Here is a 23,034-nt window from a genome sequence, read left to right on the forward strand (position 1 = left end):
AGCAGGATGGGCAGTACCCTGATAACTCCCCATAGCTGCCTGCTGCCGATTATGTCCCTGCTCTGTTCACGTCTGAACTTTCTTGCCTTCTTGTCATCTGTAATTAAGCACTTCTATCAGCCAAGCCTTCTCACTGGATCTGAATTTTTTTTTTCCCCTGTAGCCAAGGCAACGCTTCCCCTGGGCAGGCTGCTCTGGACCTGGTGACAAACCCCACATGTGGCTTTTTGTTTGGGCCTGGAAATTTCCCTGCCATTTGGGGAAAACTTGGGAAAAGAAAAATCGCCCAACAAGCCAGTGGGTGACAAGGGGAGCTGGGGTGAGAAGCCATGCTGTTCAGGGTGAGCATCATTCCCATCCCTCCAAGGAGACCCCCTCCAGTGGGGAGAGCAAAGCCTTGATCTGAGAATTCCTTGGGTTTTTTCTCCGAAAGATGGAGGCAGTGTTGGGTTTTGTGTCCTCGCCCCAGCCACAGGTGACAGCCCTGCTGCAGCCGTCGCATGGTCCCTCGGTGGTAGTGGCACTAGGGCTGCCTCAGTCCTGCTCCTCCCACCGGGACCAGCAAACGATGAGCCACGGAGCTGCCATCAGGAGCCCGGTGAGGGCAGCGACACGGCGCATCGGTGCGGTGACACGGGGCAGGGATGCCGTGACATGCATGAGGGCTAGGTGACATGGGAAGGGCTGGGTGGCACAGGAAGGGATGCAGGGACTTGGAGAAGGGATAGATTGACAGGCAGGAGGCGGTGGCAGGCCAGGGCAGGGTGACAAGGCAGGGCTAGATGTCAGGACAGGGTTAGGTGACATTAGTCAGGGCAGGTGATGTAGGACAGGGATAGGTGGCATGGGGCAGGGGCAGGTGGCACAGGGCTGGGGTAAGTGACACGGGGCAGGCGTAGGTGATGGGGTAGGTGACGTCAGGCAGGGCAGGTGACATAAAGCAGGGATAGTTGTCAAAGAGGGACAAGTGACAGGGCGCGGGCTGCACCCACGGTGCCCGATGCCGCCCCCGCCGGTCCCGGTGTCCCGGTGTCCGAGCGTCCCGGTCTCCCGGTGCCCGTCCCGTGCCGGTGCCGGGTGTCCGGGTGTGCCGGTGTCCCATGTCCCCGCCTCCCCCGGTGCCGGTGTCCCGCTGCCCACCCCCCCGCGCCCAGCCGGTGTCCCGGGGCAGCGGCGCCCCCTGGCGGCGGCGGGCGGCGCCGGTCCCGGCTAGTATAAAAGGCGGCGGCGGGCGGCGGCGGCGGCAGCGGCGGCGGCAGCGGCGGCGGCGGCGGGAGATGGCCGGCCCGCAACAGGCCCCGCACCTCCACCTGGCCGAGCTCACCGCCTCCCAGTTCCTCGACGTCTGGCGACATTTCGACGCGGACGGTCAGTCCCGGGACGCGGGGGACCCGCCGTCACCTGCAAAACCGGCGGGGAGGGCACCGGGCTGAGCATCCCCGGGAGCGCGGGGCGGGGGGAGCCCAGAGGAGGAAGTATAGCCTCCGGCGCCCCGGGGTAAACGGAGAGCCCCCGAGATGACAGAGAGCCCCCGGAGCGCAACCCCGTCGGGGGGAGCTCTGGGATCGGGGAGACGATTGGCCCCCTCAGGACCTCCCCGTCGAGAAAGGATGAGGAACCCCAACACTGGACCCCGACAGCAGCCCCCGGCCCCTGGGATGTGAACCCCGGCGGTGCCCGGGTCTCCTTTGCGGGTGCCCTGAGAGCTGGGGTTCGCTCAGGGCTGGTGTCACCTCTGGGTGCTGGCCGGTGGGTCCTGCCCTTCCCGGGGTGCCCCTCCCAGGAAACCTTTGCCCACCCTCTGCCCTTTCCATCCCTCCTGCTTCCTCGGTGCCCCATCCTAGGCACCTGGGTTGCCTGGAGGTGTGGGGGGCAATGTGGCCACCAGCTGGGCCCCGGGGCCACCCCCTTGCCCTGGAGGTGAGGGATGACAGAGGGGGTATCCCTTGCCCAGAGTGGGGTGAGGAATGGCCCCTCCATGGCTGGAGTGCTCAGTCCCTCCCTGCCCTGCAAAACCTCTCTCCAGGGATGCTGTGGTAGCAGCTGCGTCCCCAACAGGGATGTTACCTCCCCATGGAGTCACAGCTGGGCATGCTACCCCTGGTCCCCATCGCTCCCAGCCCCAAAAGGGGAAGGAAATGCAAAAAGCAGCATTGTTTTGGTGGGAGAATAGTTTATTTCAGCACTGTGGTGTGGTAAGGGAGGCTCAGCCAGCTGGGAAGAGCAGCCCAAGGGAAAGCTCTTGCCCTTCCCTGGGTCTCCTGTCCCTGTGGGGAGGTTTGGGGATTAAAACCCTCCTGGGAACTGTGTCACACAGCATCTTGGCTGTGCTGCTGGAGCTGGAGCTCAGCCAGCGCTGAGTGTCCTCCTGGCCGCACCGTCGGGGCCCCTCCTGCAGCCCTGCAGCACCAGGGGCTGCAGGCATGACTGTCCCTGTCACTGCTGGAGCTGGCACTGGCGCAGCCACAGGGCTGGTGAAGGTGGGATGGTCACACCCAGTGGGAGCAGGCAGCTCCTGGTGTGGGTGTCCAGCTGTTGTTGTGCAGCACATCCCACTGTGCCCTTGGGTGTGTGCCATCATTTCCAAAACACAGGGGCAGGCACAGATCCAGCGTGGCCCACGGCCCCTGGGCAGGGCAGGGCTGTCGGGCTGTGGTACAGCGGAAGCCCAGGACAGGAGGGACTTGGGTGGCAGGGGAGACAGTGGCTTTGACAAGGACAACGCTTGGCTACACTGGGTGGGAGCTCCAACAGCCCCAACTGCTTCCCTCTGTCAATGGGCACAGGGTGATGGAGGGACCCAGGGTTCATCCCCCTGCAGACGAGTCTGTCTCCCCCAAGCTCTTCCCTGCACTTAAACCGCTCCAATGGGGCTTTTACCTGTTTCCTCATGCCTTGGAGATGTCCTTTTGAGTGTCTCTGATGTCCTTGCTTTGCCAGCCATGGCTGTCCCGTGGCTCCACAGCATGGGGAGGCTCTGGGGATGTTGGTGCAGCAACATGGACCCGCCATGGCTCTCTGGAGGGGATTTTCCATGCCGCTCTGCACACTGCCGCTCTGTGGACACAGATCAGACCTGTCCAAGCTGCTGCCTGGGGGAAACAAAGCTATTGAGCTGGCTTTTCTTGGTGTTACTCTTTTTCCCGGCTCAAAACTCTTACTGACTTTTTTCCCAACTGAATCCAAAGGAGCTTGGGGCTTTCCTGCACCTGCAAAAACAAAGACCCTGGGAAGGGCAGTGGAAAGGCAAGCCCCTCTGCAGCTCACACCAGCACCCCAACACCACCAGAGTCCTTTGTCCCCTCCTGGAAGGGATGCTGCTCATCCGTCAGGATGCAGCCATCAGCAAGGAAGGTGCCCTGGGACTTTCCCAGGTGCTTCCAGCCGGGATGTGGATGGGTTATTCCCAGCCTCTGTGTTGCAGCGGGGAGAAGATACTGCCAGGGAGCCTGCAGGTGATGATGCCAGAGGTGCCCAGGGCACGGCACCGCAGTCCAAGCCTCAGGAGGCTGAAATAGGGAAGAGTTTTGGGGCGGGAATGCCCATGGGGGCACTTTGGAGGAAAGGGCAGTGTCCCCCAGCTGTGCCCAGATGTTAGTGGGAGGGAGGGTTTCTGGCAGCACCGCAGAGCTGGTGTCCTTGCTGCAGCCCCCTGGCTGTGGCATGACCCCACTACTTTGGGGCACACCAGTCACTCCCTCAAAGTCACCAAGGGCCACTGCTGAAGCAGGGATGCACAGTTGGATCCTGACTGAGCCATCCTCATCCTGCTGCTGAGGATCCTGCAGGCAGGGAAGGGCTGTGGATTCCCCAGGTTCCGAAGGAACCACATCTCGGCACAGATATCGGCAGCAAGGAGTAGAGGGTATATGGGACAGGGACCCTCCTGAGCTTCTGGCCACCTCGGAGACTAGTGCTGGGGTCCCTGCCCTGGGGGCTGACCCCATCCCCAGGGCTGATCTTGCACCTGGCGGGGTGATGCTATACCAAGCGCCTTGTCTGTGTTCCCTGTTTGCTGTTGCTGGGCCCCACATTGGGTTGAGAGGAGACAGTCCTGGTTGGGGGCTGCTCAGGAAGAAGAGTTTTAATTAAACCATCCGGTTAAAGCAGCAGATGCAGAAAATGCAGCAGACCCCAAGATTTTATTTTGGAGCAAGGTCCCCTGCGAAGAGGATGGGGACAAAGCCCCCTGCACCCTACAAGTGGGTGCAAGGGACAAGCCCAGGGCTGTGCCCCACCCCAGACTACAACATGGGCGGCTCTGGCTTTCTGCAAATTTGGGCATCACCAGGTTTGTATAACACTCGGCATCAGGTTTGTATAACACTCGGCATTGGCCAGCAATTCTCTGCTGCTGCAGTTGCCTCAGAGCCATGTCCCCATGCAGAGGGGGACAAGCACTGCATCCCCCGGGAGCATCCCTCCCTTGCCTCCTGCCCTCTGACATTGGGGGCTCTTATTGCATTTTTTCCTTCCCTAGGAAATGGCTACATCGAAGGCAAAGAGCTGGAAAACTTCTTCCAGGAGCTGGAAAGCGCGAGGAAGGGAGCGGGTGTGGTAAGGGCCTCTCCTGGATGTGCTCCCCGCTTCCCCCTTTCCTTCCTGCCTGAAGGTTCAGGCTCCAATCAGCCCTGTTTGGGAATGTCATCAGACCAGGGCAGCTCGAGTTTTGCCAGCTCCCAGCAGTGAGGGAAGGCAGGGACACTGGCATAGGATGAGGGGTTAAATGATCCCATCCCCCCTCCTTGTTGACAGGACTCCAAGAATGACAATTTGGGTGACAAGATGAAGGAGTTCATGCACAAGTATGACAAAAATGCAGATGGCAAAATTGAGATGGCAGAGGTGAGTGGTGCTGACCCTGTGGACCCCTGGGATGCTCGCAGTCCTCCCGTGATGCTCGGGTTCCCCCCTGATGCTTGTCTGCCCCGCAGCTAGCCCAGATCCTGCCCACGGAGGAGAATTTCCTGCTGTGTTTCCGCCAACACGTGCGCTCCAGCTCAGAGTTCATGGAGGTGAGTGGGGTGGGCTGTGCCAGGGCTGTGTGCGGGATTCAGTCCCCAGGGCCCAGCTCCACCACAGAGAAATGGCCAGGAGCTGGCATTGCCCAAACTCCCCTGGGGTCCCCCAAACTGTTGGCTTTAACTCAGCATCAGGAGGTGGGATGGGGCGTCCTGGCATGGGTCGTGCTGGTTTTGGGAGGAGAGCAGTAGTGTGATGAGATTTCCCAGTCCTCAGCGCTCCTTGAGCACCTCTCAGGGCAGCAAGGCACCTCATCCTGGTCTCTGGGTGAGGTGAGCTGTGGAGATTTGGAGCTGCTTCTGTAAATTCCCCCTCTGGGTGGTCAGTCCTTAGTGCCTGAGGGGTGTGCTGAAGCAGGCAACGCTGCTGGATGTGGCTCTGGGCCACCCCAAAACTTCACTGTGCCCAGACATGGGGTGAAACCCATCTGCAGGATGGGAGAGAAACTGCTGATGGGGATCGAAACATGGCTGGGAGTGGAGGGGGATGTGCAGAATCCCAAGGAGGGGAGAGCTTGTGCTTGGAAAATTAAGCCAAGGTGGAGGCAATAGCTGAAAGGGAAGCGCCCCGTTGCACAAGGAGGGGTAAGCAGAGGCTATTGTTTAATTGGAGGATGCAATTAAATATTAAAACTTGCCTTGCACACCGGGGCAAGGATAATAGCACTGGAACTCTTGGCATGGGGCTGAACAAAAGGAGGGTTTGGAGAGCATCAGGCCCCAAGGGAGAGCACATGGCACCCGCGAGGACACCACGAGCCAAGATTGGAGCTGTGAGATGACCCCATCTCTGCTAGGGTGGCAGGGGATGCTGCGGGTGGGGGGAAACATGGGGTGCAAGCCCATGCTAACATTTGCGGCGGCTGCTTCACAGGCTTGGCGGAGGTACGACACGGACCGCAGCGGCTACATCGAAGCCAACGAGCTCAAGGTGGGCTGTGGGTGTGAGGCAAGCTGGGATGGGTCCCTGCTGGCAGGGCATCCCTGCCGGGATAGCCAGGGATGGAGACAGCCAGCAAAGCCTTCTCCTTCCAGGGCTTCTTGTCCGACCTGCTGAAGAAGGCGAACCGGCCCTATGATGAGCCCAAGCTGCAGGAGTACACGCAGACCATTGTAAGTGGAACCTCCGGGCTGGTCCCGGAGGACCACCGCTCTCCCATGGCAGGGCAGTCCCCTCCCTGGAGTCTCACCACCCCACAGTGGGTGGGAGGGACGGGAGGAGGAGCTGGTGGGTGACTGGGTGCTGCTTGTGTTCCGGCAGCTGCGGATGTTTGACATGAACGGCGATGGGAAGCTGGGCCTCTCGGAGATGTCCCGGTAAGGTCATGGGCAGTGAGAAGGAAGTGGTGGAGAGGGAAAGACACCCCGAAACACTCGCACCTAGGAAAAGGCTGCTCCAGCTTCCGAGGAAAACAGTTTTCCTCTTTAATTTGCTCATGTTTCTAAGCAAAAAGTCATTTTGGCTTTAAAAAGTGTCTTTTTCTGGCTGCGTCCTGTTCATCCCTGCTCTTCTTTTTCAGACTTTTGCCTGTGCAAGAAAACTTCCTTCTGAAGTTTCAGGTAAAAATAATAAATAAAAACATTCCTACTCCCTGCTTGTGCCTCCATCCCCTCCCTCACGCCCCGATGTCTCTTGCCCCTGCCCAGGGGATGAAGCTGTCCTCGGAGGAGTTCAATGCCATCTTCACCTTTTATGACAAGGTAGGGAAACAGCCGCAAATAAATATAACTCAGCAAAAAAACCCCAACCCCCAAACTACGCATTTTCAGTTGGGTCAATTCCCCACTCTGATCTGGGGTACGAGTGCTGGGTTTACCCCTGGCTGTGCTGCATAAGGGTCTGGGGGGCCTCCCAGCACCCATGCCTGGGGTGGGCTTGCAGGCCTCGTCTCCTTCCCCCTGCTGAAATCCTTCCCTTGTTATCCAGGATGGGAGTGGCTTCATTGATGAGAACGAGCTGGACGCGCTTTTGAAAGACCTGTACGAGAAGAATAAGAAAGTAAGTGGGGAATAGTAAGTGGGGGACAGAGCCTGGGTTCCCCGCCCAGCCCCTCCCCCTCCGCGTGCCTCCTTCCCTCTACAGCAGCATCTTCCACCTGCTGTGTCCCAGCTCCCCAGGGACCAGGAGAGACGCTGGTCCAGATGCCAACCCTGTGTCCCCATGGGAGGCTGCACTGGAGTGTGGGGAGGGGGGGTGTCCCAGTCTGGGGGTGCCCCACCAGGGAAAAACAGGGTACCTAGCCCCACCGCCTCCCCACCACCCATTCCTTGCAGGAGATGAACATCCAGCAGCTCACCAACTACAGGAAGAGCATCATGAACCTCTCTGATGGGGGCAAACTCTACCGCAAGGAACTGGAGATAGTGCTTTGCAACGAGCCCCCCATGTAGGACCCCCCCGAACCCCGTGCTCCTCCTCCTCCCACCCAAAAATGAGCACAAGGGGGGAGCACCGACCACACTGGTGAGGAGGTGGTGGGCACAGAGCCTCCAGCTCCCTGCCCACCCCCCACCTTGCTCCCCATCAGCTCTTGGGTTTTCTGTAGGTTGTTAAAATCCCACGTGGGGGGGGGAACTCTTTTTTTTTTTTTAAACCCTATCTGTCTGGTTAGTTTATTTTTTTTGGCGGGGGGGATGTGTGTGTCATTTTTGTTCCTTTTTATCATTTACCAAAGAACAGTTTACAAATAAATTCAAGTACTGCTAGAGCGGATCCCCTCTTTCCCCGTCCCCCAGTGGGCTGGGCTGGGACCCCCACATCGGCCCCACTGGGGACATGGCTGTGCCGGAGCTTTTTGGGAAGCCCCTATAGAAATGTGGTGACGATTTTGAAAAATCCCTTGGGAGCAGAGCGCAAGCAGGCTGGGGACACTGACATCCCCAGCTTGGTGACCTCCAGGGCAGTACACTTCGCAGTAACTCCCAGTTACCCCTCCCAGTCACCCCTCCCAGTCCCTGGCAAAGCCTCAGGGATATCCCAAGGGTTGTGCTCCCCCACCTTCCTGGTTTAGGACACCAGTCTTAGGGTGGCAATGCTGGTGGAGTCACGGTGCCACCTTTCCTGCCAGTGGTCAGGAGGAACCCCAGTGTGTGTCCCCCACACCCAGTGGCCTGGCACTGGGGTGGGTGCTGGGGGGGGCCATGCACGAGGGGATGGCTGCCAGGCTGAGCCACCCATGGGTGTCAGTGGCATCACTGGGAGTGGCGTGCAAGTGTGGGTGGGGACTGTGGGTGAGTGGGGGCCATGGCGGTGTACTGCCCAGTATGGCCCAGTTCAGGCCTCTATAGCCCAGTATGTTGCAGTATAGTCCTGTATGGCCAAGTACACCACAGTACAGCCCAGTATGGTGCAGTCCAGTCCTGTATGACCCAGTATAGCTCAGTGCAGCCCTTTACAGCCCAGTACAGTCCTGTATGGCCCAGTATGGTTCAGTACACTCCTGTATGGTCCAGTATGGCCCAGTGCAGTCCTATACATACAGAATCACAGAATGGTAGGGTTTGGAAGGGACCTCTGGAGATCATCTCATCCAACCCCCCTGCTTGAGCAGGCACACCTAGAGCAAGGGGCTCAGGAACACATCCAGGCAGGTTTTAAATGTCTCTAGGGAAGAAGACTCCACAGCCTCCCTGGGCAGCCTGTTCCACTGCTCTGGCACCCACAGAGCTAAGGAGTTTTTCCTCATGTTTAGCTGGAACTTCCTGCATTCCCACTTGTGCCCATTGTCCCTTGTCATGTAATTGGGCACCACTGAAGAGAGTCCAGCCCCATCCTCTTGACACCCACCCTTCAGATATCTATAAGCATTGATAAGATTCCCCCCTCAGTCTTCTCTTCTCCAGGCTGAACAAACCCAGGTCTCTCAGCCTTTCCTCATAAGGGAGATGCTCCGGCTCCCTGATCATCTTGCTAGCTCTCCACTGGACTTGCTCAAGGAGTTCCCTGTCCTTCTTGAACTGGGGACCCCAGAACAGGATGCAGCACTCCAGATGTGGCCTCACTAGGGCAGAGTAGAGGGGGAGGATAACCTCTCTCGATCTGCTGGCCACACTCCTTTTTATGCATCTCAGGATACTGTTGGCCTTCTTGGCCACAAGGGCACATTGCTGGCTCATGGCCAACCTGCTGTCCACCAGCAGTATGCACAGTATAGCCCAGTATGGTGCCATGCACTCCTATACAGTACAGCCCGTATAGCCCAATATGGCCCAACAGAGTCCTGCACAGCCCTGTACAGCCCCATAGAGCCAAGTACAGCCCAGTATGGTGCATTACAGTTCTGTTTAGCCCAGTACAGCCCCGGGTGGGCCCGTATGGTGCTGTACAGTCCTGTAGAGCTAATCACAGCTCTGTACACCCCTGTGTGGTGCAGCACAGCCCTCTGTGTCCCAGTACACTCCAGTACAGCGTGGTACAAGACGTCCCAGTACAGCCCAGTACAGTGCCAGGACCGGGTGGACGGCACGGCTGCAGCGAGACCTCCCGGCCGCTAGGGGGTGGCGGGCGGCGCATGCGCGGGGCGGCGCATGCGCGGGGCGGCGCATGCGCGGGGCGGCGCATGCGCGGGGCGGCGCATGCGCGGTACCCGCTCGGCAGACGGGTTGCTGTCGCTATGGCTCTCCTGCACACTCGCCGGCTCCTCACCGCCCCGCTCCTCGCCTCCGCCCGCGCCAGGTGAGGGCTGAAGGGCGGCTCAGCCCCCGGGGCCGACCTCCGGGGACGGCGGAGGGATTTCCCCGTCGCCGAGCGCCGGGCCCGGTACCGGGCGCCCCTGTGAGGGGAAGCGGGGCGGGGGGCTGCGGGGAGGAAGCGTGACCCTCCGTGGGGCCCGTAGGCGCCGCCGGTGACGTCGCGGTGGGGAAGGGAGTTGCCGGTGGGGGCGGGGGACGCACGGCGCGCGGATTGGCTCAGGAATGTGGCGGGTCGGGGGGCGCACGGCGCCTTTTTGCGCTGTGATTGGCTGCGGCCCGGCCCGGCGCCCCTCAGCCTGCCCTTGAGGAACCGGCGTGGAGGGCGCATGGCGGGGATGGCGTGCTGTTCCTGCTGTTGGTGGCGGCGTGCACCGGGGCCGGCGGCATCCTGTGCACCGAGAGACGGTGCCGTTGGTGGCCTGCGTTGTGCAACAGGGCACGAGGGATCCCGTGTGCCGCGATACGGGGCTGGGGTCCTGCTGCCGGTGTGCATCGTGCAATGCGGCCAAGGGGGCCCTGTGCACTGTGAAATGGGGCTGGGGTTCTGCTGCCTGGCATGCACTGTGTAGTAGGACCAAAGGGACCCCATGCATCGTGAAATGAGGCTGGGGGTAGTGTTGCCAGTGTGCAGTGCTGTCTGCCCTGGAGCCATGCCTTCAGGGGTGCAAAACCTGGTATGAGCAGAATGGGTGTTTCTCTGAGGGCCTGTTCTGCACTGGCAGCTCTGTCTCCAAACCCAGGAGAGGAATGGATATAAGGGTACAGGATCCAGCCGTGGAGGCCTGTGAAGAGCCCAGAACATCTCCACAAAGTAGAGCTGACCTGAGAGCCATGAGATGCTGACTGGGAACACCACTGTGACCAGGCAGTTGAGAAGCAGAGCGTGCAGAAGGATCTGGCGAAGGCCTTGCTGCTTTCCAGAGCCCTTTGACTTCTGGCTCACACTGGCTTGGGAAGCTTTAAGGAACCAGCCCGTAAAGCCCAGCTTTAAGGGCTCCTAGCCCTTGTCAGTGCAGGAGAGCAGTGGGGTATTTTTATTTCCCCATTCCAGCAGATAAAGAAGGCTATTGGATATTGATTAACCCTGTTCTGTCTAGTGTGGCCCCTCGCTGCCTTGGGAGATGAATGCTTTCAGCCCCTGCTGCTTCTGAGGGTCTTCTCAGCAGGTACAGAGGAGCAAGTATCCACAACTTGTGTTTTCTGCCCTTGGACTGTAGCAGGCCTGTGAAAGGGACACAAGCCTGCTAGCAGTAGCTTTGCTTTTCTCAAGCTTGTTATACAGCAAACTATAAATTACCAAATTGAATTGAGGTCACCTAAAAGAGACTCAGACCATCCCTTTTCTAAGTACAGTCCCAAGTTGTTCCCCCAAGAGTGGCTCATTAGCCTGCAATAGGGAATGCCAAGCAGTGATTAGCAGTTTTCTGCTTCCTTATCTTCAGCAGCTTCATGTGGTGCTCAGAGCTATTACAGTTGCTCTGTGCTGGGAATGGAGGGGAAGAGATGCGAAAAGGGTAAAAATGGCTCCCTTGACACACAAATGCTAATTAAGGTGATAACTCAGTCTGCTGCTCTGATGTATCACCTGACAGCTATTTTAGATGCTTTTCTTGTTGGGAAAACTTACCACAGCTGACTGGGGCAATGAATTTTTAGACCTGAAAGGACTGTTGTAGCCTGAGCAGCCTGTTAGCATTGTTCTTGTGTAAATATTTGCCCTAGCTGTGGTACCCAGCCAGCATTGGCCCCTCTGCTTGGGCTTGCAGAACTGCTATAGGGGCTTTGGCAGAGGTTTTGAAATCCAGTATCTTATGTGGCTGAACCTCAGGGAATGTGGTTTGGCCTCTTCACAATGGAAGCCTTCACTGGACTTGTAAGTGCTTGCTTACCTAGAGGAAAACTTGCTTTCTGGATTTGGCTTGAGTCCATAAGCACGCTCTCAGGTCTCTGCAGCTCAGGCCATAAGTTCCATGTGCATTTGCAAAGGGTGTTGCTGGTTTATGCAGTTCCTGGTATGTTTTCTGACCTTCTCTCTGTCCCATTTCTCACACTGCACTTGCAGCTGTGCATTAAACCAGCTTGGAAGACCAGTGGCTGAAGAATACGGAGACTACTTGAATATACCAGGTCTGCTCAGCATCTAAACTCTGACTCAGCCACCTGTGTTTCAGTCCCGTAGCTGGAAAATGTGCTTTCTTTGGCTTGCATCGGGTGTCCCTCAGGTAGTTCAACCTGAGCTTAAACTTGTCTGGCAGAGAAGATGTGCAGTTTAGAACTTTGACCTTTATTCGAGACTAATGCTCTCTTAATTCTTCAAAGTAAAATATAACTCAGTACAGAGACAACATTACAGGAAACACTGGGGTAGCGGTGCATGAGGACTTGTGGCCTTGGATCCGTAGTAGATCTCTTATCCCAAACTCCCATCTAGAAAGCTTTGCCTCTGTGATCTCTTGGGACCCCTGATAGGTTTGGAGAACTCAGCATGGACTTTTTTCCTCCTGTCTCCCTACAAGCTCACCTCCCTGGAAACAGCAGAGGAGTCTTTCTTTGGCCTTCACTGCAAAACCTTCAAGCTGAGAACAGGCAAATCAGTCCTAAACCTACCCTTCACTGCCTTAAGCCAATAGAAAGACTGGCTCAGAACAGAAGTACTTAACTCTGGACTGCTGCAGCTTAAGTGAATGCCTGCAGGATCAGCATTAAGTGCAGCAGTAGTATGTTAGAGCCCAGTGACCCCTAGGATGGGGACCTAAATACCCCAAACACTGTAAGCCGCTTGGTGAAAAGCCTGGAAGGAAGAAGGTGCAGTCACCATCTCCAAAGCAGCAACTCTTTAAATTAGATGGCCGAGCTTCTACAGCCCTACATACCAAAATAATCATAGACCAGGTAAACTGCAGAGGGATGCACTCCTCAGTGTGTGTTTTCCTCTTCCCCTACCCTTCCAATGCCAGGAAGGTGTCAGGAGATGTTTTGCAAGGCATACTGCCTGCCCCTGCAGTAAGTTTTTTGCCTCGACAGTCCCCTTGGTGTGTCCTGCTCAGGTTGACTCTCCAGGCTGTTCCCTCCCCACTGGCTGCAGCCCCTGTCCGTCTCTGGAGGGTGTGTGTGGCTGGCATGACTGACTCATCTTCCTTTCTAAGTTGGTCCTGTACTTAACCAGAGAGGTAATTAACACTTGTTAGTGGTCTAGAAAATACTAAGGATGTCTTCCCTTTTTAAACTACCTGAGGTGGCTCTGTGGCTCTGCCTCGTATGTGTTTGCTGCACTTTTTTCCACAGAGCCTGTCAAGAGGAGAAACAGAGGCCTTTTATTCGGAAACGCTGTACTGATGGGAAGAGCAGTTAAGTCTGGAGAGGGCAAATGATGTCTGGGGCTCCAGTGAGATGCAATCTACCTACGCAGGCTAGTGCAAAGTATGTTTATGTAGTGAGTGAACAGGGTCTAAATGGACCCAAAACAGGGACAGAGTGGAGGGGAAAGATGATTTTGTGAGTTCTGCTGGTTGCTAATGTTTCAGCATAACCTGCCTAGCCCTGCTGCCTTCAGATGTGCTGTATCTGTCAGCACACCAAGCACTCCAGCAGGAGGTCTGACTGGCCCCAGGGTGGCTCCAGGCTGCCTGGACTGCCTCGGCCAAAACCCAGCTCCAGGGCAGCATTCCTGTGTTGGGAAAGCTTGTTATCTTCAGATGAGGCAGTCTTCCTTAGGCCACAAAGCTTTGTAAAGCTGATACGTGGCAGCATTAGCAGTGGGAGCCTTCTCACTGTGTGTTTTGCCTTCAGCAATCAAGACTGAATCTTGCCCCAGAGAAGATAAACCCACTCTACCTTGTGCTGTATGTTTTGTCCCCCACCGAGCTTGTGGTCTGGGTTGGTGCCTGCATGATGCTGTGAGTCAGGACACTCAGCTGTGTGGAGCCATTGTCTTTAGTACTCCTGCCTTCAGGAGGGGGCTGTTACAGCCGCAGCCCTCTGTCAGGCAGGTTAAAACCCACCACACCTCTTCTTTTGTGCTATCTACAAGCCTGCAAAGCCTGGACGTGGGACTGGGCAGAAGCTGTGGCCAAAGGGAGAATAACGGGTTTCTTTTTATAGCATGGTCTGGTCTGCCCTTGACATTAAGAGAGCCTCTCTGTCTTCAGGATGTCCTGCCAACAGGGCAGAGGCAGGCGGTTTGTGGAGCGGCTGCTTGGGAGCGGGGTTCAAAGCTCCTCCTGACGCAGGGAGGTTTCATACTTGACAGCAAGGGAAGGGGCCTTCACATCGGAGCTTGTCACTTGTCACCCCAGGAAGAAAGTCTCCTGCATGATTTCCAGGAAAACAGCATTTGGCTATGACATCCCTCTTCAAGTGAGGCAGAGCTTGTAGGGCAGGGAAGGGAAATATCTTCATGAGGTCAGCCAGCATGTGGGAAAAGCAGATTAGTTTTCATGCACAAGAGCCCTTCCAGGAGTTTAGAAGGGGCTCTGTATTCATGCTTCATGCAATTGGCTGGGTCTAGCTGAGGTTCCCTGGAGGGGCTAACCTACGTAATCCCACCTGTAGGCTGTGAAGAGCTGTTACTCGGCCAGAGCAAAAGAGTTTAAGGCTTACTGCCTGGGCCCTTTCTGCTGTTGGCACATAAGGCAAGCAGGGCCATTTCTATGCATTAATGACTTGCGGGGGGTCAGTTACCTTCAGCCACAGTGAACTGAGGCTCTTTGCCAATTGTGCAACATAAAATGCAGTGCCAGATCATGGAGTACAAATAAGTTGTGTGGTGGGTTTTGTCCCCGTCCATGTGTCGTCGTTCCGCCCCCCCCACCCCGATAGTTCTATTAGCACTGCTTGTACCTTTTTCAGTGGTTTAAAGACCAGATTTCCCTTAAGGTTTTGTCTGCATGAGGTTTTCTCAGCCATGTTGGTGCATGTCCCTGCCCAGTTCTCAAGCCTAATTCTTAGCTTCTTATTTTTTCCCTTCAGCTCATGGTGGTCCCATGTGGAGATGGGTCCCCCCGACCCCATCTTGGGGGTGACGGAAGCTTTCAAGCGTGACACCAACTCCAAGAAGATGAACCTGGGGGTGGGGGCGTACCGGGATGACAATGGGAAGCCGTATGTCCTGAGCTGTGTTCGCAAGGTAAGCCTGGTGCTGGCTGCTGGGCAGGGCCGGATCCAGGTGTCAGGTGCCCTGAGGGGGGTCAGGGAGGGGGAGGCAAGGTTTGCCTCTTGGTCCTTAGAATAAGCTTTGTCTCTAACAGCAGGACAGTGTTCCTGGATGTCTTCCTTAGCAGTACTAATGGTTTTGAGACACAACAGTGACGGTTATTAAGTAGTAGGGGATAAAACAGGGAACATGTCCTGTTCTCATCTGGGTAAATCGAATTCATTGCTGACTTCCATGAACCCTCCAGCCCAGCTGTCCTCTGAACCTCAAGGTGTTTCTTGAATAGGCTGACGTTCCTTGGGCCAGCCCACAATGGAGGAAAGAGCTGACATTGTCCCCTTAATGGATTAGTCTTAGAAATTCTGCTGAGCCGTTGTTACCAGTTTCTCCATAAGCCAGACTAAAAGTCTAGTCCAGGGAGCTGGATGTGGGCACTGCCCTTGAGGAGATTATGGAGCCTTTCAGGGCTGTAAGTGTAGAAATAGGCTGTTAAATAGCTGGCAGCTGGCACACATATAGACTAGCTGGTCTCCTTGGTGCTCGGAGGATGTGTTGTCCATGTTTCTCATCAGTGTGGGGTTTAAAGCCATCCCTTGCCCTTGCTTTCTCTGTGTCTGCATGTATTGCAGCTGGGTCACAACTGAGGAGCCTGGGTGGTGTTGCAGGAACGGTTCCCTGGTGGTAGGTGAACGCTGCCAGGGTCTGTCCTGCCGCTCTGGGCATATCGATAGGGTCCCCAGAGCATTTCAGCTGTCTCCATCACTGCATTTTTCCTGAGCCTGGCTCCTTGTCTGCTGCTCTTGCTTCCATTCTCTGGACCTGTGTTAGGCAGGGATTTGGACTGGTTTCTGACACAGGATCTGCTTGAAAGAAGTAGAGATTAGCAAAGCTGGGGGGGAGCCTTGTTTAAGGGTTGGGTGAGCTAGGTTTCAGACAGGCTTCTTTCAAAATTGGCTGGGGTCCCCTGAGGGCTGTGGTGGCCACTGGACACCTTGCCCCATGGTAAAAGCAGTGTGTCACCCAAAGTGTCTGCTGCTGCCCTGGTTTTGAGTGAGCCCTGATCTCTGAAGGGAATCTCCCCTGTAAACCAACCTTTGCCCCTCTTGAGCAAGCGAATGTGAAGAGAAGTGACGTTGAGCTGTCCACTGTCCTCTCCATGGTCATGCCTTCCTTGCTGAATGTGTGTCCTCCTTCCCAGGCGGAGGCCATGATAGCATCCAAGAAGATGGACAAGGAGTACTTGCCCATTGCAGGGCTAGTGGATTTCACCCGGGCATCTGCAGAACTGGCTCTGGGTGAAAACAGTGAGGCTTTCAAGAGCAGCCGGGTAAGGAGCAAGCTGGGAAGCAGGGGGTGGCCAGTGCTGTCTGACGCGTGGTTGCCACGTGGGTGCCCAGCAAAAGTGGAAGGACTGTCAGGCACTCATGCCGCTGAGTTGCAAGCTGGCCAGACCAAGGGATAACTGCTTCCTCTGAAGGCTGGGTGAAATAGCCCTTCCCGAGGAGGGGATTTGACCCTGCCAGGCTCCCAACTCCCTGCCCTGCAACTGGAGTTGCTGACCCATGTGGTTCCTTCCAGCCCCATGTCCCTGTTTGAGTGAGCTGTCATGGAGGTGTGCTTCTGCCAATGCTGATGTAGTGACTGGGCTTCCCCTGTATCATATAGTGCCGCTCAGACTCAACGTATTTATTTCTTCCCTTGCAGTATGTGACTGTGCAGGGTATTTCTGGGACTGGATCTCTGCGAATTGGAGCCAATTTTTTGGTAAGTCCCTGGCTGGTGGGGGAAGGAAAGGACATCTTTTTACTGGAGCTGAATCTTTGGGGTTTTTTAACTGTTGGAATCGTTCAAGGTGTTTGAACACTCTGTCTTTCTCTTGATCAGCAACGGTTCTTCAAGTCTAGTCGTGATGTGTATCTACCCAAACCGTCCTGGGGCAATCATACACCCATTTTCCGTGATGCTGGCCTGCAACTTCAGGCTTACCGCTACTACGACCCCAAGACATGCAGCCTTGACTTCTCTGGAGCCATGGATGACATTTCTGTGAGTAGCCTTTCATGCCTGGAAGCAGGGAGGTGATGTGGGGAGATGGGTGATCATCTTGCTTTAGCCTAAGTATCACAGAATGGTAGGGGTTCGAAGGGACCTCTGGAGACCATCTAGTCCAACTCCCCTGCTTGAGCAGGGACATCTTCAACTAGATCAGGTTGCTCAGAGCTCCGTCCAGCCTGACCTGGAATGTTTCCTGGGATGGGGCATCTACCACCTCTCTGGGCAGCCTGTGTCAGTGTTTCACCACCCTCATAGTAAAAAATTTCTTTCTTATATCTAGTCTTAATCTCCCCTCTTTTAGTTTGAAACCATTAGCCCTTGTCCTATCGCAACACACCCTACTAAAAAGTCTGTCCCCAGCTTTCTTATAAGCCCCCTTTAGGTACTGAAATGCAACAATAAGGTCTCCCTGTAGGCTTCTCCAGGCTGAACAACCCCAATTCAGCCTTTCCTCAGAGGAGAGGTGCTCCAGCCCTCTGGCCGTTGTTGAACATGCTGCCTGAAGGCACCAAATGAAGACTAGAAGCCTTACAGAGCTTGTCTAAACTGTCTAGGGCAAGAGTCCTATCTCAGCTGCTGAAGAGAGTGCTCAGATGTCATTAATAATTTATTCTTTTTAACATCTTCCTTAGAAAATTCCAGAGAAGAGCATCATCCTCTTGCATGCTTGTGCTCACAACCCCACTGGGGTGGATCCCCGGCAGGAGCAATGGAAGGAGATAGCAGCTTTGGTGAAGGTGAGCAGTAGAGTGTCCCAGGGTACTATGCTGTTCCTGAGAAAACCACATCTCTGGGTTTTCATGGGTGGTATCTGGTCTTCACTGCGCTAAAGGTCCCTTCCCTGAAGACAGGATGGGTGTCATGTTCCTGTTCTGAAGACAGGAGACAGACAAGTGCATGCAGAAGGCTTCTAGCTGACTGTCAGACTTTCTGCTGGCACATTCCCAGCAAGTTGGTGTAGGGAGACCTGAGCAGCAGGTTTGAAAGAGTGAGCTGTGATAGCTAGAGAGGGCCTGACAGTGCTGGTGTATTAAAAATGCTGGAAGATCTTTCACATTCCTAGTGTCTCCTTGCAAGTTTCAGCTGGAAACAAATAGGGGCAGGTTCTTCCTTCATCCTTCTCCTCTTCCTCCCTGCTGCTCCCCCAAGCTGTAGCTAGTGAAATTTGACTTTGGGATGCCTGGCCTTAGTAACATTCTAAGAATTGGTAGGTATCAGTGGTCTCTGGGGGATACAGATGGCTGCAGGTCTCCTGATGAAGAAGCAGTGCAGCTGGGTTACCTGTCTGGAGGCACTGGAAGGGCTGGCACTTGCCCAGAGGGTTCCCAGGTGGTTTTCCTGGAAACTGATCACAGAATCACAGAATGGTAGGTGTTACAAGGGACCTCTGGAGATCATCTTGTCCTACCCCCCTTCTTGAGCAGGGACACCTAGAGCAGAGTGCAGAGGACTGTATCCAGACGTGTTTTGTATATATCCAGAGAAGTAGACTCCTCAATGTCGCTGGACGGCCTGTTCCAGTGCTCCGTCACCCACAGAGTGATAGGACAGGAGACACTGAAATGGAATAATTTATTACTGCTGAATCCAATTCTGCCTTCTGGGCCAGACCACATATTCCATAAGTGCACCAGGAGGGTCTTGACCTGCTGTTTTGATGTGTGGTAGGTAGCTATGGTTTTGGGGCTGCCTCCCCTGTTGCAAACGAAAGGGAATAGCTCTACTTCTGGAGGAGCACAGTTGCAGTTGAGCAGCCTGCTGCCTGCATGGCTAATTTCAGCCTGCTGCCCAGCTCCCTGGAGGGGTGTTCAGCTCCTGTGACGCTCTCTCCCCTCTTTGCTGGCAGAAACGGAACCTCCTTGTATACTTCGACATGGCCTACCAGGGCTTTGCCAGTGGGGACATCAACCGGGATGCCTGGGCTGTGCGGTATTTCATCGAGCAGGGCATCAACCTCGTCTTGTCACAGTCCTATGCAAAAAACATGGGGCTGTACGGTGAGTAGGGCAGGTGGTGTGGAGATGGTTTCATGCAAGCTTTTGGAGGGACCCTGCAGCCTCCAGGATTTAGCAGCCAGTGTCCTGCTGCCTGCATTCATCCTGCAGTACTGATCAGGGTGCAGGAGATAACCTACTGGGAGCTGGTGGAGACCCTTCTAAGAGAACCGGGCTCCACTGAAGCTATGTGGCATTTGGATAAGTCCTGCCCCAGCCCTGCGTATTGAAGGGCAGAGGCTGGGACCTGATCACCCCTCTTTCAGGAGAGCGTGCGGGTGCCTTCACGGTGATCTGCAGTGATGCAGAGGAAGCCAAGAGGGTTGAATCACAGCTGAAGATCCTCATCCGCCCCATGTACTCCAACCCCCCCTTGAATGGAGCCCGTATTGCCTCTATCATCCTGAACACCCCTGACCTTCGGGAGGAGTGGTAAGAGGGAACCCCTAATGCTCACAACAGCGAGATGTGAGGTGTCTCTGTGGCAGCCCTGTGCTGTCCTTACTGCCTGCTGCTGTCACGGGCAGCTCATAGCTTCAGGAGTGCAGTCCAAACCACGTGCCACCCCTTTCCTCTGGAGAAATCCCTACTTGTGTCCTGGCATCAGCTGGTGTCGGTCCAGCCTGACACAGACAGGTTTCCTGTGTGTTACCAAGGCAGAAAACACTGTAAAGGAGGAGATAAAGCTCCCCTAGGATCGAGGGCTGGAGGAGCTGCCTGTCCAAGAGTGGAAAAGACTGACTGAGGCATTGTAGCCACATAGTGTGTCTCACACAGGGGAGTGAAAGCCTAAGTCCCCTGGGAATAAGACCCAGGAGTGTAACCCTCATGCCCTAAGCCTGCTTCCCAGCGTCAGCCTGTGCTGCTCTCCTGGCCCCTTGGTGTTGAGTCCCTGCCAGCAGCTGGTCTGGCAGAACAAGGGCTGGCTGTGTGTTGTTGCCTTGCTGGGAGCAGTCGTCCTGTGGCAGGCTGACACTTATGTCTGATCCAGGGCCCAGCAGAGATGTCTCCTAGCTGTGCTGGGATGTCTGCCTCTGCTGGGAGGTACCCCCTCGCTCCTCGTTAATCTGCAGATATTATTTTATCTGGGTTTGGGCAGTGCTGCCATGAGGCCTCCTATTCATCCACGGCGTTCAGAAGTGAGAGATATTGTCGCAGTGTCCAATAGCTATGGAATAAATAAAGAGCAGTCACCTTCAGGTACCAGGAGAAAGATGCAGCTCCCCATCTGGAGCTACAGGTTCATGCTCTCTGGTGCTTACTCATCTGCATCCCCTGTGTTTTTGGGGTATGAGGCCCTTCCAGGTGGAGTGGGTTGATTTCTGGTAGTTGGGGAAGGGGGAGCAGCACTGGTGTATCCTGGCCCTGCTCTAAGCCGTTCCTGGGTTGGCTTCTCAGGCTGACGGAGGTGAAGGGCATGGCTAACCGGATCATCAGCATGCGGACTCAGCTGGTGTCCAACCTCAAGAAAGAGGGATCCTCCCACAACTGGCAGCACATCACCGACCAGATCGGCATGTTCTGCTTCACGGGGCTGAAGCCTGAGCAGGTAAGTGCAGCTGCTGTGGTCTCAAGGTGTTGTTTGTGGTCCTTGTTGGTAAGATCTTGACTGCAAGTGCCAAAATGTGCCCTTGCAGGCAGTTCTTCCTCCAGGAGGAACATTCATCAAGCTTGTAGCACTGGAGCATTGTGCGGACCCATGTCTTGCTGTGATCCCTGCTGTGCTTGTGGAGGTTGAAAGCAGATGTAGCTCGCTTATCTATCCAAGGAAGCAGTCACTTGGTGCTGCTCTGAGGTGACCTTAAAGGTCAGCTCAGGTGCAGTGACTCTCCTGGCTGAACATCTGCAATGTTTGTGTGTTGCCTGAGAGCTGAGCAGTGTCTCTCGGTTTACAGGGCACACTGCTGGCTCTGCAGGTAGTGGGATGCCATATTTGCAGGCTCCCAGTTTGCTTTCAGTTCTGGCAAGCTGGGCAAACTTGTGCTCTGCTAAGATAATAGAGGCTGGCCTATGGTTTGAATTCTGTTCTTTCATCCCAGGTGGAGCGGCTGACCAAGGAGTTCTCCATCTATATGACAAAGGATGGACGAATCTCTGTGGCAGGAGTTACGTCGGGCAATGTAGGTTACCTGGCTCATGCCATCCATCAAGTCACAAAGTAAAGACAAAGGTGTGCCCTGGAGCTGGTGGCCTCCTTTTCCCCACTGGTCAAAGCTAGGGAAGAGAAGCAAGCAGAATACCTCCAACCACAGCACTTGACACCGCTGCTGAATGTATCTTGTAGATGAGTTGTTGTAGAAGCCTAGTCAAACCCCTGCTGTGTTGTAGAGCTGGGACATTATTGCTGGCTCCCACTCGTCACAGCTGTTCTCCCCTGCTGTCCATCCTTTTCTTCATCAGCCCCAGCACCCATATGCACCAGAGGAAGTAAATGCTTAGCACTGCCATCCTACTGGTGGAGGCATCAAAGGCTTCCCTACACTTGTTTCTCCATGAGAAGATTTTGTGAGGATGCTGGCCACTGGCCCAAGCGGCAGAGCTCAGCTGGGTGGGCTGAGAGAGCGAGCTGCTCAGGTGTGCCCTTGCCACCTCCTCAGCCTGACCCTGCTGCCAGCAGGCTCTGTCCTCCTTCATCCTCCTAGCCCGGGGCTGGGCAGGGCCAAAGTTGCCCTCTGACAACCAGCTCTGAGGACTTACCTCTACTAAAATCTGTTCCATCGTTGGCTTTGCTCTTTCCATCTGGGAATCTCCTTTCAGGTGTAAATCATGGCGGCATTGGTGTGTGGGGCGGACCTCTGTGTCCCTCTAAACTTGCCTGGTTCTCCTGACTTCACTCCTGTGCCCTGAGGTGAAACAATTTCTTGCCCCCCACTCACAATAAGAACCTCCTCCAAAACCTGCTCTCAGTTGGTCTCTGCCTCTCCCTATTCCTCTACCACCCCCAGCAGCCCTCCCTGCAAAGCAGAGTCTTTGTGGTGTGTCCCAAAGCCATGAGGTGGGTCCTGCCATGCCTGCCCTCATGTGGGGGTGCGGGTGACTCTGCTCTTGTCAACCAATTTTCTGGTGACACCAGAAAACGCGAGGGAAAGATCCCGAGGGAAGTTTGAGAGATGATGACTCAAAAAAACCATTTTGTCCTTTTCACTGAGTGTCCTAGAGGCCCAGTGACTCACTGGATGCTGATTTTTAATCAAAAGGGGTGTATGGCTGTGGTGCACTGGGGACTTTCTCCTGTTGTTGCACAGCTACATCCTATCCCTTCGTGCACCAAATATTCCCTGCTGGGCAAGTGCCAGCACAGGGGTTCTTGCATGGCCAGTGAAACCCTAATCTGAGAATCCCATGCAGAGAGAGGGCAGTTCCCACTGTATGCCCCAAGAGCACTGGAGCATGTGGGATGAGGCTGCCAGTTGGGAGTCAGTGTTGTGGAGCTGAAATTGCAGCCTGCAGAGTTGAACATAGGTGTTGCTGGGGAGGGTGGGAGTTCCCAAAGGCCGTCTGCCTTGCACCCAGACCCTGGAGCACGACGGAGTTTCTCCTTGCAGCAAGCAAAGTTGCCTCTGTGGGCGGCCCTGGAGAGGTCAGCTCTGGGTCTGTGTGAGCTTTCTCATTCCACAGGCATCTTTACCCTTTGCAGCCGTACCAGGACACCTAGCAGAGCAGTCCTCGTTCCTCATTCCTGCCCAGAGCAGCCGTGTACTCCTGGGAGCCAGGACAGGCCTGCTTCATGCATGCTGTCACTGCACTTGTTGGCAGAGGAGCTGCCAGCACAGGCTGAGGAAGGCTGGAGCGTCCCACTTGCTCCCAGACAAGACGGTTTGCATTTTTAACAGCGTTGATTGTTTACATGGCCCGATGCCTCCAGCTGCTACTTACTCCCATTTGTGCAATAAACCGGTTTCCGCCACGCTGCAGCCACCGTGGGTGCTGCCCTTGGCACTGCGGGTTCTCGTGCTGTGGTCGCCGCTTCTGCGTGGCTCTGGAGCTGCCTCTCGTGGTTGCGGAGAGCCCTGTTACCCTGCGTTACGCCTGCCTGCTGCCCGTTCTCTGTTACAATAAAAGTAGAACTGGAGCGCAGCGCTGCCCTCTCGCTGTCCTTGCCGGCGGGTCCTTCCGCCTT

At 55.5% G+C, this 23,034-nt stretch overlaps 2 protein-coding genes across 2 annotated transcripts; both read left to right on the forward strand.

Moving 5' to 3' along the window:
- The first annotated feature begins 1,218 nt into the window (after nucleotides 1-1,218).
- Nucleotides 1,219-7,727, forward strand: CALB2 (calbindin 2). Its single transcript, XM_075101817.1, has 11 exons — nucleotides 1,219-1,368; nucleotides 4,481-4,557; nucleotides 4,756-4,845; nucleotides 4,935-5,015; nucleotides 5,896-5,952; nucleotides 6,057-6,134; nucleotides 6,283-6,338; nucleotides 6,542-6,581; nucleotides 6,669-6,722; nucleotides 6,949-7,020; nucleotides 7,296-7,727. The coding sequence occupies exons 1-11, from the start codon at nucleotides 1,278-1,280 to the stop codon at nucleotides 7,410-7,412; spliced, it is 813 nt and encodes a 270-aa protein (XP_074957918.1). The 5' UTR covers nucleotides 1,219-1,277; the 3' UTR covers nucleotides 7,413-7,727.
- A 1,835-nt stretch (nucleotides 7,728-9,562) lies between these two features.
- Nucleotides 9,563-22,991, forward strand: GOT2 (glutamic-oxaloacetic transaminase 2). Its single transcript, XM_075101819.1, has 10 exons — nucleotides 9,563-9,696; nucleotides 14,682-14,838; nucleotides 16,064-16,192; nucleotides 16,570-16,629; nucleotides 16,750-16,911; nucleotides 17,553-17,657; nucleotides 18,767-18,917; nucleotides 19,181-19,346; nucleotides 20,313-20,463; nucleotides 20,954-22,991. The coding sequence occupies exons 1-10, from the start codon at nucleotides 9,581-9,583 to the stop codon at nucleotides 21,074-21,076; spliced, it is 1,320 nt and encodes a 439-aa protein (XP_074957920.1). The 5' UTR covers nucleotides 9,563-9,580; the 3' UTR covers nucleotides 21,077-22,991.
- Nucleotides 22,992-23,034: the final 43 nt, after the last annotated feature.

The sequence above is a fragment of the Phalacrocorax aristotelis genome, chromosome 8 (genome assembly GCF_949628215.1).
Source record: "Phalacrocorax aristotelis chromosome 8, bGulAri2.1, whole genome shotgun sequence".
NCBI classification, from domain to species: Eukaryota; Metazoa; Chordata; class Aves; order Suliformes; family Phalacrocoracidae; genus Phalacrocorax; species Phalacrocorax aristotelis.

What these genes read in the sequence shown, in the direction of transcription:
- CALB2 (XM_075101817.1), top strand. Translation starts at nt 1,278, where the DNA reads ATGGCCGGCCCGCAACAGGCCCCGCACCTCCACCTGGCCGAGCTCACC. An exon ending in CCAGCTCAGAGTTCATGGAG is followed by an intron (nt 5,016 to 5,895) that starts GTGAGTGGGGTG and finishes GCTGCTTCACAG; the next exon opens with GCTTGGCGGAGGTACGACAC. An exon ending in TCTTCACCTTTTATGACAAG is followed by an intron (nt 6,723 to 6,948) that starts GTAGGGAAACAG and finishes CTTGTTATCCAG; the next exon opens with GATGGGAGTGGCTTCATTGA.
- GOT2 (XM_075101819.1), top strand. Translation starts at nt 9,581, where the DNA reads ATGCGCGGGGCGGCGCATGCGCGGTACCCGCTCGGCAGACGGGTTGCT. An exon ending in CTCGCCTCCGCCCGCGCCAG is followed by an intron (nt 9,697 to 14,681) that starts GTGAGGGCTGAA and finishes TTTTCCCTTCAG; the next exon opens with CTCATGGTGGTCCCATGTGG. An exon ending in AGATAGCAGCTTTGGTGAAG is followed by an intron (nt 17,658 to 18,766) that starts GTGAGCAGTAGA and finishes CTTTGCTGGCAG; the next exon opens with AAACGGAACCTCCTTGTATA.